The sequence below is a fragment of the Magnolia sinica genome, chromosome 9 (genome assembly GCF_029962835.1).
Source record: "Magnolia sinica isolate HGM2019 chromosome 9, MsV1, whole genome shotgun sequence".
NCBI classification, from domain to species: Eukaryota; Viridiplantae; Streptophyta; class Magnoliopsida; order Magnoliales; family Magnoliaceae; genus Magnolia; species Magnolia sinica.
This window is the reverse complement of record NC_080581.1, coordinates 75,998,051-76,013,111: the sequence shown is the minus strand read 5'-3', so window position 1 is coordinate 76,013,111 and position 15,061 is coordinate 75,998,051. Positions and strand designations below refer to the sequence as shown.

Genomic DNA, 15,061 nt, shown 5'->3' with positions numbered 1-15,061 from the left:
GCCAGATAATGATCGTAAGTGTCAATTATTTAATCTGTTGGCCTACCAGATGAGCACTCTGACCTAGCCATTGGGCCATGACACATACATGGGGACCATGGGTCCCAACAGATGAACAACCCAGAACAAGCACACACCAGTCAATTGGCATCTGCGAGGAGAGTAAGATTCATAGTCCTACCATCACCAGTAGTCATCTCATTGCTCAAAAACCAAATATTCACATAGGTCAGTCGGGTTATGAAATGACATCATTCTGCCCACTACAATGACAACGGGCTTGGCACCAATTAGTTGCATAAAGTGGAAGAGAAAGCAGTGGTGGATTTGGGTGCAGGAGCAGTGAAGCAGCATTTCCAAAACGTTGTGAGTATGAACTCCTAGGAAGTAAGAGCAGGCAAATTAGTTTGAACCAGAAGAAAGGTAGAAGCTTTTCGGACGAGTTTAAAATTGGCAAAGCATCCCACACAGCAGATCCATTCAGGACCCTCATATCAGTTTCTATAATGTTGTGGTTCAAAACTCCTAATATGTGCATCATATCAACCATATACTGCCCAAACTGTATTTTAATTAACTAAAATGACACAACTTAATTATGGAAAGAAAAGCTTTTGACGGTGATACTTACATTCCTTTGGATGGGGAAACATTCGATGATTTAAGTCGCTGGAAAAAGGTTGAACACATTATATTCCGTGCTAAAAAATTGCAATTTAGCCAAAGAAGAAAAGATTGCTCTATAATAGATAGATCAATACCTTGCTAGGCTCGGAACCTTCACTAATAACCTCCCACTGCTCCTTATCTAACTGGAGAACTTCCACTTCTCCATCATCATATAGTATCTTTGAAACAAATATCATTCAGCAAGTAAGTCTTCAAGAAAGGGGGCAGTTTGGACACGGATAATTAAGAGAAGTACACAAGTCTCATAGTTTACCACATGTTTCTTCTTTCCTGGGTTATAAGATTGCACAACACCTTCATAAAACCTGCAGGTAAGAATGGTAGAGTTTACAATAAATACGGTGTTAAACAAGTCCATCCTAACAACTCAGCTTCCTGTTATCTCAAAATTGTTTACTTCCATGCTAAGAAGCCATGAAGTTGAGCTATACCCCCACACACACAAAACAACAACAACAACAACAACAACCAAAAAACAAAAACCAAAAAGAAGATAAAATAAAATCGAGCCAACCCAACTAAAAGAACCAGGAGTTCAAGATTATAATGATTCAGGGCATGTTCGAGTGTGCCCCCAAGTTGTGCTTTACAAGGCTACCCAAGCATATTTAACGCCCTCAGTTTAGGCAACAAGGAAGACGGCCCCACACTGAGCACTCTTCTGCTTCACCACTTTTCCAGCCCAACATGATTGAAGTGGTAACAAGGTCCTACTATTATTTCAATCATGATTTGGCAGTAGCGCAGTTTGTCTTGGGAATTGGGAGCAGTAATCTTTAACTAGTAACAGAATTTTGTCCAAGAATAAAAGGTGGAAAAGAAAGACATCTCCAACCAACACATAAAGATGTGATTGATTAAATGTTGTTACCCAAGGTTCTCCAATACTGACAACTATTGTAAGTAACAGCCAACACGCACTACATATCTTTTTTTTCTTTTTAAAGGAAATGCTTATATGTTGTAAGTTCCACAAAATCATAATGTCAAACAAAACACTTACTGTTTATCCATTGGCCACCAAACTTTAACTCTGCACCCAACCAATTCCGAGTCATGTTTTTCAGATCTCTTTGTTGAACACTACATAGAAAACCAAAGAATAACATTGTGGAATGATCCTTTTTTTAGTGAATGGCAACCACTTAAGTCCAAAAACAAAACAGCAGGGAAAAACTAAACTACAACCAAAATGAGCCAGGAAAGGTATATTGTATTACACTGTTGAAACCATAGGGAGTCATCATTATAAAAAGGATAAGGAGAAGAGGAGGGGGGGTTACAAATTTTACCAGGATCCTGTACTTCATTATGGAGACAAAATGGGACAGAACCACTGCAAATTGATTGTAAAGACAAGAAACAAAAGAAGTTACCTTTGCCAATCTGGCAATACTTCGTCTTTTACGCTTTTTGTTAGCACCCATGGGGCTCTTGAAATTACCAACCGAGTTCTTTTCATCATTTTCTGCCAGCAAAGAGGACTCCTGCACACATGGGTCCAAACCAAATTGCTATTCACACCAACAAAACCCAGATATGGCAAAATTTAGGAAGCAAATTGTCAGTTTGAAAAGTCAACTTAGGAAAAAGCACACCTCTGGCTCATGGCTAAGAGTTTCTGAATCACCCATGTCATTCAAATGTCGCACAATGCCTTTCTTTTTATGTCTTGACGAGCTTTTAGTTGTTGGCGATAGTGATAGCAAAAAGTTCGACTCTGTGGGCTCTACCTTGCTTTTCTCCTTGGATAATTTTACTTCTGACCAATCCTGGAGCTCTTCGTCCATTTCGAGAGATTGCATGGAGGAAATTCCAATGCTATTTGAACTTGCTCTTGAAGCTTTGCCAAGGCCCTTAACAGAATTCCTCGAACGAGACTGCCTACGAGTGTCCTTACCAAAAGGTGATCTCTTGCGTGTTGGAACTGGTGTAGAAAATACATCACTGGTTTTTCTCTTTTTCTTTTTCCGTGATTCAGAAGATTTCTTTTTGCCATTTTGATTAGCTGTTTCTCGAGTTATAAAGTGCTCGTGACCATTGCCCAACTTGCCATATTGCAAGTTCGTGGCTCTTTCCTGGTTATCTAATTTTATTTTCCTTGAAGTTCCCAAAATATCAACATCATTTTCTGCATTATTTCCCTCAACAGTTAAATGTTTTCTCACTACTTTCTTTTTCTTCGTTCTCTGAGATTTCAGACGTTTCATCATCTTCCCTAAAGGTAATTCTGCCCCCTCTATATCACTATCTTCTAAACCCTTCTCATCTTTGCCAACATCAGTATGAACCTGATATTTTATCACAGTAAGGAAACCCAACGGAGTTAGAACAAAAGACAGAATTGAATAGAGAACAAAATTTAGCATAACAGAAGTCATCAACAAACGGTAGGACATACTGTTTCTGTGTTTTCAAACTTGAGTGATTCAAAATGAGTCAAGACTTTGTCATCCGCCAACCATGACTTCTCTTCATTGGCCTGGAAGGAATGGGAAAAGTAAGATATGGCCAAAATAACCGAATTATGATATTCTATCAAAAGTTTAGCCAATTAATAGATGACTACAGCATATCTATCTGGTAATAACTCTATAAGCATCCAAATGAATCAGACATGAAAAGAAGACAGTTACATATTTTAACCGCAATTACATTTCAATATGCTTCAATCTATCTATAAGATAAAAGTAACTTTAAAACCATTAACGACCATGAAACAATATGCCATTTCAAGCTTTCTAACTTGACTCTTGTATCGTATTCAATGAGATTTCAATTAGATCATAGGATCTGAATAGAAAACTGTAGGATTTAAACAACATTGAGCAAAACATTCTGCTCATAAGTTAATTGACATATCCAAATAGTGCGAAATTAAGCTACTAGGAAATCTCACACATCCGTAGGTTATGGTATCAACATTTGAATTGATGAATTCCCATAACTATCATGGTGGATATACAAGAGCCAGTAGAAACATAAGAATTGATGGGGACATCTCGCGCACATGCACGCCCCCCCTACGCACGTACGCGAGGAGGGCCCCGCCATCAATCTGGATCGATGATGACATCCAGGGAGGACCCTTTAGTTAGAGGACTGCGTTTTGGTTCCTTGGAGTGGACCCGATCGTCATGTGAATCCCACCATGGGTTCTCATGATCGTGGCCCACTATTCCAAACAATATAGTACTTTGAGTTTTGGTTATTATTGTTATTAGGAACATCATGGACGGTTTAGATTATTTTGATTAGTTGTTAATTGTGGTTATTTCGTCTCTAAGTAATAGGTTGCGCACATGGCGCGAGTTTTAGAGTATAGAATTTTATTATAAATAGGCACCCCTTGTAGTCTTTTTCCTCTTTGAAGATTGAATAAAATTTCTGCGTTTTCCACCTCCTCTCTAAATTGTGAAGCCTAATTGGGTGCAAAACCCTTCCTCTTTGAAGGGCTAACTACCGTGGTGCGAAGCCACATCCATCCCAAATCACCCCACATCTCCTATCCTCCATATTCCTCATCTCCTACAGTCATCTCTTCATCAAATACATATACATTTGCAGCTAATCTTTCCCCTACAGCAGATTTCTAGAATCTGACCCTACAGGAGGGCTGAAACTTCAGCGGAACACCTTATTCAAACCGATCATCCGTTTGACCTGAAATTTGGAGGGGTGGTGGCCCATCCCTGGCCGACCAGGCCCTAGCTGGCCGATTCCAGATTCATAGGCCCCACACACGTGCAGGCCACCATCCACGCACGTGCATCAGGCCGGTTTGCTGTCCACACGTGCGGGCTGATCACAGGTTCCCTCTCGTCTCTATTTCACTCATCTTTCGCTTTGTTTCCATAACTCATCTCAAATCCTTAAGTTCTATTCCACTTTTGAAACCCTAGGTTTTCCCGAATTGAAACATGAGAATCCCTTGGATTGGGAAATAATCATTTGCATATGTGGATGAATCTACTATCCTTTGAGCATTGTTTAGTCTATAATTTTTAATCGATTCAGCCCTAACATGTGTAGGCTTGGACCCGCATAGATTCCCCTTGTTGAATGCTTGATTTTTATGTGGGATATGGAATTTTTTGTGATTGTTTTAAAATTAATGTGATCTAAAGCCTGAAATCTTGCATATCATATTTAATTTTCATGTCTTGCATCAAGAATGATCAAGGAGTATGTGGAAGTCATACCTTGAAGACTTAGAACCATTACCGTTGTCAAGTACCAGTTAAAACTGCATGGCTTGAATGGCACTTTCCCCTAACACTAAACTATACCATTAATATCAGCAATGAAATGATCACTACAAATTCCATGCCTTCAAGCGAAAGATATCCCCTGTTACAAGTACAATGTAAGATCCTTGTTGGAGTCTAGCTAACCAATCTAGGACAAGGTAGTCCCAAGGCCGTCAGATCAGTGGATTTTGTGTTGCGACCATCAAGATCAAGGGGTCTGATGCCACAAAATGAGATCATATAATCTTAACTGGTGGATGATAAGAAATGGATGTCACTAGGTTGTGCATACAAACAGGGATGTCCATACGTGTTTTAACTATAGATCCTCTATGAAGAGCTGAAGATATTAAAGTTTACAGGCCAACTGGACATGGGTTCCACTCAAGACACCCTTGATTGAGAACTATAAATGTGCAGCACGAGTTTCCTAATTGAGGTGATATAGGTATTTGGTGGCCTAAACCAATTAAGAGAGAAAAGAAGCTGTGCAGTCTGTGTTAAAGGTTCTTTCCCTCTTTGTTATAAATACACTTGTTGCACAGTTTACAGTCCCTATCAAACGGCGTATCTATCTCTTTCGTACTCATAGGCATATGAGATATGCTTGGGGAAATATTCTCTTCCTAGTTTGGTTCTTCTTCCACTTCGACCTATTGAGTCTAAAAGGTAACCTTGGGAAGGCAGTCTACTTCGCAATACAACAACATTGTACTCACAGAGTGCACAATTCAAACTCTCAATTCCATCTTTGATTCAAGACCAATCAACGATATCAAGGATGTCTTCTGTGTTAAAGGATTTCTTTCCAGTTTGCTATAAATAAACTGATCGCATGGTTTAGAGACCCTATCGGCTATCACAGAGCGTCCTCTTTTTCCCTACTCATATGCATAAAATACACGCTTGGAGAAGGATATTCTTTTTTCCATTTCAGTTCTTCTACCACCACTTCCCTTTGAGTTGACAAAGGCGGCCTCGAGAAAGAGATCTGGTTCCCAATTAAACAACATTTTCACTGATAAGGGAGCAATTAGAACTCCAAAATCCTTCTTCTTATTCTTCTTTTTTGAAGGATACCAAATCCATCTTTATTACAAGCAGTGATTTAAATAGCAATACTATCGGCCTATACTATTCACATCACATGTTCCCAATACGGTATATAGTGGGAGTTATTCAATTCCCCTATATTGCACAAAATATCGCAATGAATTGCTGATATATTGCAATATATCGATACATTACAATATTTTGCAAAAACTCTTGACGAAATCCCCCCATATCATCAATACTGCAATACGTATCGGTGATATACTCTGGAACATTCCTCCACCGGAAATTCGGAAGTGGGAAAAAAAAAAAACGCAAAAAAAAAACCTCAAACATCCATTTCATACTCTTTTTTTAATCTGTTTTCATACTTGTATGGTTTGTGAATTATATGAACTCATTTTGGATATATTGCATCACTTCTATTAGACACCGCGCAATTTAGGACTCTATATAAAGGATACTTGTTGTGCACAGTTGTTTTTCGTGATATTGTGAGTTCTTAGTGTGTAATCAATGTCTCTTTCCCCTTACAGTTTTATTGGCAAAGTACATCACTTCCCAATGCTTCCCTCAAACAATATGGCATTCCGCAATACAAGAGATATTTACCCTGCAATAATGATATGTTTCTGTATCCCAAGGGTGGGATACATGCATCAACACCGATATTTAAATCAATGATTACAAGAAAGATAAAAGATATGGACTCTTGAGTCTATATGGATTCTTCGTATTTCTAAAAGAACAAGTACCATACCAAGTAAATTGTTATGAGACACGGTTGCCTAGATGTGTCCAAGAGGTTCCGTCAATAGACAGCAATAGCATGAAGGATAGCATCATCCAAAATAATGTGTTTACGAGACATCTATGATTGTGGCCTTCAAGGCATGAGGTACAAAAGCATGAGCAAACTCTGGCGGACAGTCTAGTAGGCGATCATAACTTGTCACCCTAAATCTTGGTTGAGAATATGATTATAAGATAGCCAAATAGCTATAGTTCAGTAACAAATTTTTTTTCTTTTTTTTCTTTTTTGAAACTCTAGTTCACAAGCACTTGATTAATGTATTCCTAAAGCCTAAACAAACATGTATAATATAGGCTATTACACAAATAAAGTGGGCGAAAAGAACACATTAATCCCTAGTGCAGCCTTTTTCTGTTGTTGTGTTCATTTGCGTGTGCATGTTTAATTCCAAGTGATTCAGATTACCAGAAATAATATATATATATATATATATATATATATATATATATATATATATATATATATATATATATATATATATATATATATATATATAGCTTTTTGAATGTACTTGATATTTCATTGTCCCCCCTCTGAATTACATCCCCACTGTAAATAGATTCAGTTTGATCCAGTCAAGTGATCACTATCTGTTTCTCCGTTTGCCATGGATAAGACCTTGGAAATTATATGGCCGCTCAATATTGCTTGAATATTACCATCAGCGGATAACTAAGAAGACTTAAACAGGAACTTAAGATTATAGTAACGTGAAATGGCACATAATGTAGTACATAAAACCAAAATCTTGCATCAGATAAGTAACTTTTGACAAGAACATGTGGATTTGCATACCCAACCAAACATACCACATGCAATCAGTAAATTTCCCTTTTGCAGAGTGGTCGTCCCGTTAACAATATAGATAAGCTAAATAAATTTAACAGATAAGGGTACTCACCCCAGAGTCGTCACCTTTCTTCTCGAGTGGCTTGTACAATACTAGGGGTAGCGGAACTGATGTGGCTAACTCCATAAAGTCTGCCTCATTACGAAGTAAACGCTTGGTGATTGCCAACCCAAGATCACATATTGCATGTGAGTTCTGTAAAATTCATAAGATCAAGTCATAAAATCACTCAGGATCATGGTTTGACAAGAGACATGATATTATTTAAACCTAGATGCAGGGTTAGCCTGGGCAACAGCAGAAAAGTCTCGACTTGAGAAATGGAACCCCTACCTTAGATTTCATTCCATCAACTACATCTTCAGAATACTTGATACTTTGGAAGATAGACAGTATTGTAGAAAGACTTTCCTTTCCCTTGTTAGGAGTAATGCCTGATTGCCCACCTTCATATCCGTGCATCAGCATAGAAAGAAACAAATGCAATTGCCTGGAAAATACAGAGCTTAGATTGCCAAAAAGAAAAAAGAGAAAAGATGCCCTACATCTCCTGTGTTGTTCATTTCTCGTCTTACAACCAGAAGCATTTGTAACATCCGTTAATTATTCTACGCAAATATACAAATAGCATCCCCATGTTGGTCCTGAGGAGTGGAGATGGCTAGGTTGGTTGAAAGATGATTGTTGGCTCAAGGACACAAGTTAACCTTGCATTTTCAGGCAGAGCAAGGGAAGTCTACTCTGACCGTGCATTTGCATTTCAAAATCAACATGACCTTAGTGCATAGATTTTTTTTCTAGTGCCATGTGTCAATGCAGCAACGATCATGGGGAACACAAGACCAAAAAACTAAGATGCATATAATGGTATGTATTCACAGTACCAAATGTAAGTAGCTTGTATTTAACCACTAATGTTTTTATGATAAAACCAATTAAAGCTAGTGATCCGAAACTTATATATAATATGTATTCCTTGAAGATATTTAAAGCATCCAAATCTGAGAAAATAAAAGCCAAAGACTACCTCAATAATATGACAGACAACAGCACCCTTGAAATTATTTACAAGCTATTATGTATAATTATATATATAATATGTATTCCTTGAAGATATTTAAAGCATCCAAATCTGAGAAAATAAAAGCCAAAGACTACCTCAATAATATGACAGACAACAGCACCCTTGAAATTATTTACAAGCTATTATGTATAATTATATATATAATATGTATTCCTTGAAGATATTTAAAGCATCCAAATCTGAGAAAATAAAAGCCAAAAACTACCTCAATAATATGACAGACAACAGCACCCTTGAAATTATTTACAAGCTATTATGTATAATTATAATAATAATTGACGCAGCACCCTTGCATACAAGCTACTTATATTTGATTTACACAGATCATGAGGGACACAAGGCAGCATACCCAAAATGCATATTTTTGTAAGAATTTCTGGTATCAAATGTAAGCAGTTTGCATATAACTGTTAATGCTTCTATGACAAAGCCAATTAAAGCTAATGAACATAATCTTACACCATGTACTCTTTTAAGATAACCTTCCAAATCCTAGAAAACAGAAGCCAAAGACTACCAGAATAATATAACAGATGATAGCACATTTAAAACTTATGTATATAATAATACTAATAATAATAACAACAACAACAACAACAACAACAACAAGTTACAAAGCACCCTCACGTATATTGTATCACCTATTGATGTGTATAAGCATTACTGTTAAGTATGTTCTAGAATATCATAAGGAAATTGAACCAATACAATGTTTTTTATACCAAAAGCACAACTATATCTGCGAAATCTGTAATTTTATGTTCATTCATTTTTTTTATGGGTAAAAAGCTATACTGAAGGAGCTAAGAAGCATTACAGATGCAAAAATCATTCCAACACACAAAGACGCTCTCTCAACTCTGGAATCCATTTCTTGTTCAAAAGCAACTTCTTTTAAATATTGAAATCATTTGTGGCCCTTGTATTTTGGTATATATAATGGCCATTGAAAATTGGGCTCAGACACTTCAATCAATATGTAACACCCAACACCTATGTCTGCACAATTTTCCCAAGTTGCATACATAGAACTGAGAAATATAAACACAGATTTAAACATAATTGGATATTGGCTTGTATTCAATCAAGAGACCATTCCATGTAGAATCCTCATTTAGAGCAATTAAAAGACAAGCAATTGTACAAAGCAACAAATGCAACAGAGAAGAGCAAGGATACCGGTAAATTGACTCAAATGCTTGAACCTCCTTGCATTCATCAACATTAGGAAATGAAGGATGATGTGCAAGTGCATGGACCAAATGTGAAAATATTTTCTGGATAAGAGGACAATTTCACATCACGTTGCATAGAAAGTTGTCGTGCCTTCAGTTGGTAACACATTTGAACAACCTCCATTAAGTTATGTTTGTCCTGTGGAATCAATATGACAAAGATAGAAAGACATTCGCTAGTAAAAGAAACTTCAACCCCATTCATATAGGCTAGAAAAGGCACAACATTCAGTGAAATGCAGCATAGAGAAACTTCGCGAAGTGAGTGCTCTATAGAATAAATTATAAGAAATGCTTGCCTCTTTAAACTCAAGTGGATGGGATCCAGTTATGTTGAATAAGAAGCCACAAGCATACTTCGCATCCAGAAGCCTTTCCTTTATATATTGGTGTACTTTGCTGAGGAATAGCTTCCTAGCTTGTGGGTAGACATCCTGCATGCCAAGATAAAATCAGCTGCTACTAGTGTGAAAGATATTAAAATCTCTGGATAAGCAAACATCATCTGCTTTTAGACTACAAAAGGCAACGAAACAATCAACACATTTTATCTTCATTCTAAGAACAGGAATACAATGCTTTGTAAACAGCCATTTCAAACAAACTTTCGCATGAAAGAAAGATCCAACCTGTGATAATCTTAAAGTCAAATAAAAGACATCAATCGGTATTCTTTGATCCCAGTACTTTGACAGGCGCAAGACAGCTTTTGCTGAAGCAAGCCTTAGATGGGCCTTGTCTACAGTACTGCAAGATGAGAAAGTCCTCAGGTATAATTCTACTGTCAGCTACTTAAAACAAGAGATAATTCCTATACAAATGATAAATGTAAAATGAAGGCAAGGATGCCCATCGCCAAGAGATGAAAAACTTTGTCATGTTAGTAGGCCTATAATACCTTGATTTTACATCCTTTGAAATGTCTCCAAAAGAGAGCATGTTTTTTAGGATTTCCAAAAGGTTTTCCATCCCCGGCCGCAGATGAGCATCTTTAAGAGGTAAAAAGCTTTTCACCAAGGTTTTAATACCAAATACCTGCGATGCAAAACCAGAGAGAGAAAACAATGAAAAAGAACAAAGTGGGGATATTAGCAGTGAAAGCAAACTTATATGGTAACTGGATTGCAGAAAATCATAAAAAATTTAAAGAATTTGTTGTTACATGTATTAAGATTCATAACATGAAATAACTAGAGGATAATAAACTAGTCATACCCTGACTGACCTTCAATAAACAAAGTTCACTTTGTTCTTCCCAAGAGGTTTTAGTGTTATCCTCTACTTCCTGGAACAGAGAGAAATATATCCAAATGAGAAGATCTAATCAAAATGGGAGAAACATACAATAGCATGCATAAGATGGTTCAGTTTTGTAAAGGCTAAGGAAAGCCTACGCTGCCGCACTCTAATATTTTGTTCGTTATAAAACCCACAATTTCCCCCTCTCTTGTTTCATAAACAGGCATTGCAGTTTGTGCTATGCATCCAAGAGATTGCAGTACAGCAGGCAGATGTGTCTTTGTCTCCAGTATATCCACAAGCTTCTGTAATCAGTAGGAAATTCCATTGTAAATAACTACATTGCCATTAGAAGCTGCATAATTTTAGGCTCAAGTAAAACCAATGGTGATACGTTAAAGAGTTGGGGAGGGAAAGAAAGAAAAACCTTGTATAGAACAGAAAGTGATTTAAGCCCATCATCTTTCGTAATTGCTGCTAGGGCCTGCACAGAATACTTGGCTTGCTTCCGGTTACCCTCTAAACATAGACCTTCTAATAGAAGGTCTACTGAACTGCAATTAAACCACTAAAAGATATCAAAAGAATGCTCAGTATGAGAAGCTAAAACTTCTATTGAGTTAAAGATCTTTTATGGCTTGCACCTAGAGGTCTTTGCAAATTGTTCCCGGATGGTTCCACCAGCCTTTGCTAAGACATGCACGATGCCCTCTTTGAGTATTTCATCCTCCTCTTTAAGAAGTTGAATGAGGTCCTCTTCAGCCCCCGTCAGAAACAATGGAGAGAAAGATGAAAGAATCTGAAAAGGCAAATTAAAAGTGATTCAAAAACATGGACTCACATATGTAATGGAGAACTCAAGACAGATGACTAACATAATACAGAGAGAACTCGTTCATAACACCAAGGAGGATTCAGAGAATAATAACAATGCAAGTATTTCTCAAGGGTTGACAGAAAGTAATCAAGGCCACCTCCATATGACCTCAACTACAGTGATCCAGGACCTATGCTACAGAACAGGGAGGTATATGTAACTAACTACAACCGAAGGAACCTGAGTAATGCAAAAGAATAACACAGTAACAATGAGATGCTGTAGGTTACGACATGTGAAGGACAATTTTTTAAAGGACACACATCTTGTTAAGATGTGGGCTTTTCAGCCATTGTAAAAGAAAACAAATAGATCAAATGAATCCAACCAACTAACGCTGAAATGAATAGGATGAAACCTGAAATTTGCTTCCAACGTCACCAAGAAGGGTTGTTGGGATAACTAGAAGCAACAGGATATGAACCACAACATGCTAGACCAAAGATCCGGGAAGTTTGCAGGTACCTGTTCTCAGAATTGGTGCCAGCAGCCCAACACACAACAATGAGCCCAGAAATGGTTTCCAGTGAAGCCGGAGCAACAACAGAACTCGTCATGCAAGTGGGGTTCCAAGAATAGGCTTCCTATCACATCAAAGGGGCTGAAAGATCCAGTGGACGATGCTGGATTTGCAGAAGATGGATGGCAGCAATGATAGAGGCGTTGAAAAAGGTTTTGGTGGGAAGGAAGACACTAGAAAAAGATTCTGACACAGATGAGTGTGCGCGGGATCTGAGATCGGGAGCTTTTGATTGCGCCAAATCTCACTAGAGGCATCAAATCTTGGGTCTGTAAGGTACATAGATCTTATTGGAGGCTGTCAGATCCTGGGTCTAGAGCACTTGTTGGTGTCACATTTTAGTTCTGGTGCAGGCAGTGTTGTTGGACCTTGGATCTGAAGTTGTGGCAGGCGCCGAAAAAGGGGTCAGATGAACTCCGTTGCAGCTGCTTTTTCTTGACACTGAAGCCTGCCGATTTCTTTCGGTCTATGAAGCCTTCACAAGATCACCATTTTTTAATAATTACACCTATATGATGATGATGGGAATTTCACCAAACTTTCATCATCTTACAAGTTTTAGGGAGAAAAGAGGAGATGCTGGACCCTCAAAACAGAAGAAAAAGAATGAGAACGAAGGAAGAAAGTGAAGAAGATTGCAAGGAGAGAGAATGGAAGATTGAAAAGCAGAAAACGGATCAGAAATTCTCTGATACTGTGTAGAATAAGAGAGGAATGTGTGGAAAAATAGAAAAGAGATTAGAGAGCTCGTTTCCTCTCCTCTCATGACATTTATTTATAGCTATCCAAGATACAGAGATAATCTGTAATTAAATAGAACACAATCACAATGCAGTTAAATCAAATAAACAAGATATTATATTGGCATGGTAGATTGCATGTACACACAGGACTGTGTAGACCAAGTTGACTAACATTATGGTGGATTGCATGCACACACAAGAGTGTCCACACTAACAATAGGTAACCTACCTAGAAAGAAGATAATGATATACTGCATAAATATGGGTAAAGAAGACCGCATCTGAAGGTGTCAGGAGCAGATGAGGGCTTGAACATTGAAAGACCCCCTGCATCAATCAGTGACTGCAAAAATCCTGAACTAGAAAAATAAATAATCTTAAAGAACTAGGCCTTCCCAGGAACATATTAAAGACCTTCATAGTGATATAAATCAAGTATCATCATCATAATTTAGGCCTTATCCCAATTAATTGGGGTCAGCATGGAAATCGAGTATCTATATAAATTCAAAAGGTCCTGATAGAATTCCAAAACGAATAATAATATGATGCACCATATAGGACTAATCACCTACAAGACTACGACCCTGAATATACTGTAGAGGTAATGCATGATGCTCAGGTTGAAAGTTTGCATCATGTTCAGCATCAGATTCCCATCTTCTCAGCAGTCGGGATACCTAAACAAGGGTGTCACTTGTACAAACTGAAAACCTGAACATGCTGTACAAACTCTTGACTGGAGCACTGTATAATACCTCTACAAAGTAACAAGAACACAAGACAAGTCTCAAAAAATGCATGTAACTATAAATGCCAAAACATTCTTTAATGGTAAAAGAACTTTATCAAAAGCAAAAGGCAATGAGAAGACAACATGAATCAAGAGAGAGAGAGAGAGGGAGATGAAGACAGAGTTAAGGAAAGCAGAATATTACCACTAATAGATTCATGCATGACAGAGTAAGTTTTGTATTTCCTGCAGATTTTTGTGTTGCAACCTCCAATAGAATTTCTTTGACATACTCCTTGTTGAAAAGCAGAAAGGAACACTTCATTGAGAGTGTATCCAGAAAATCATAAAGTGGGTGTTTCTCTCCTAGTATCTTAAGCAAGTCATCCTGCAAATGAGAAGGAGAAAGTCAAACCCTAAACATATTTGAATAGAAAACATGTCATCTCCAGTTTTTATCAAATATTTTCATTTACATCACCTGCTGTAATTGTTCCAACACCAATCTGCTTTCATTTGAATTATCAATAACAAGTGCAAGAAGAAAAATACCCGATAAGTATACGCTTGCTGGAAGCTAGTGTTAGGATCAAGTAGACTTGTCAAAATCTTCCAAATATTTGCATCCTTCAGGTGATTGAGAATGCGGAAACCCTCCTCAGCCTTCACAGGATCACCAAACAAGCGAGACATGGTCCGGAAACAGACCAAAATTCTCTTTTGGAGTTCAGGGGTGTCACCATCCTGTATTCGACAAGATTGGATTGTGATGGAACTTTAAAATATTGTTAGCAGCAGTAATTCACTTCGAAGAATGACAAACCCGATATGTCTGTCTAAGAGACAGATACTTCTGCATTTCTTGCTGTAACCTGCAATCCAAGAGGAAATGCCCTGAAAATCCGTGCAAACTCTATCAAATACTATAAATTGAAAGAGAGAACTCTGAAAATCACACAAAAATGCCATTAAG

At 37.6% G+C, this 15,061-nt stretch overlaps 1 protein-coding gene across 1 annotated transcript in view; it reads right to left on the bottom strand.

Moving 5' to 3' along the window:
- The window catches only part of LOC131255714 (sister chromatid cohesion protein PDS5 homolog A), a 36,660-nt gene that overhangs the window by 1,804 nt on the left and 19,795 nt on the right, over window positions 1–15,061 (bottom strand). Inside the window, 21 exon segments of the mRNA XM_058256510.1 lie at window positions 632–669; window positions 762–848; window positions 944–995; window positions 1,694–1,773; window positions 2,067–2,177; window positions 2,289–2,981; window positions 3,092–3,172; window positions 7,709–7,852; window positions 7,991–8,147; window positions 9,921–10,016; window positions 10,018–10,115; window positions 10,276–10,410; window positions 10,606–10,723; window positions 10,875–11,011; window positions 11,202–11,261; window positions 11,371–11,520; window positions 11,643–11,769; window positions 11,860–12,014; window positions 14,294–14,476; window positions 14,641–14,832; window positions 14,912–14,960. Of these exon segments, the coding sequence (XP_058112493.1) occupies window positions 632–669; window positions 762–848; window positions 944–995; window positions 1,694–1,773; window positions 2,067–2,177; window positions 2,289–2,981; window positions 3,092–3,172; window positions 7,709–7,852; window positions 7,991–8,147; window positions 9,921–10,016; window positions 10,018–10,115; window positions 10,276–10,410; window positions 10,606–10,723; window positions 10,875–11,011; window positions 11,202–11,261; window positions 11,371–11,520; window positions 11,643–11,769; window positions 11,860–12,014; window positions 14,294–14,476; window positions 14,641–14,832; window positions 14,912–14,960 (2,943 nt within the window).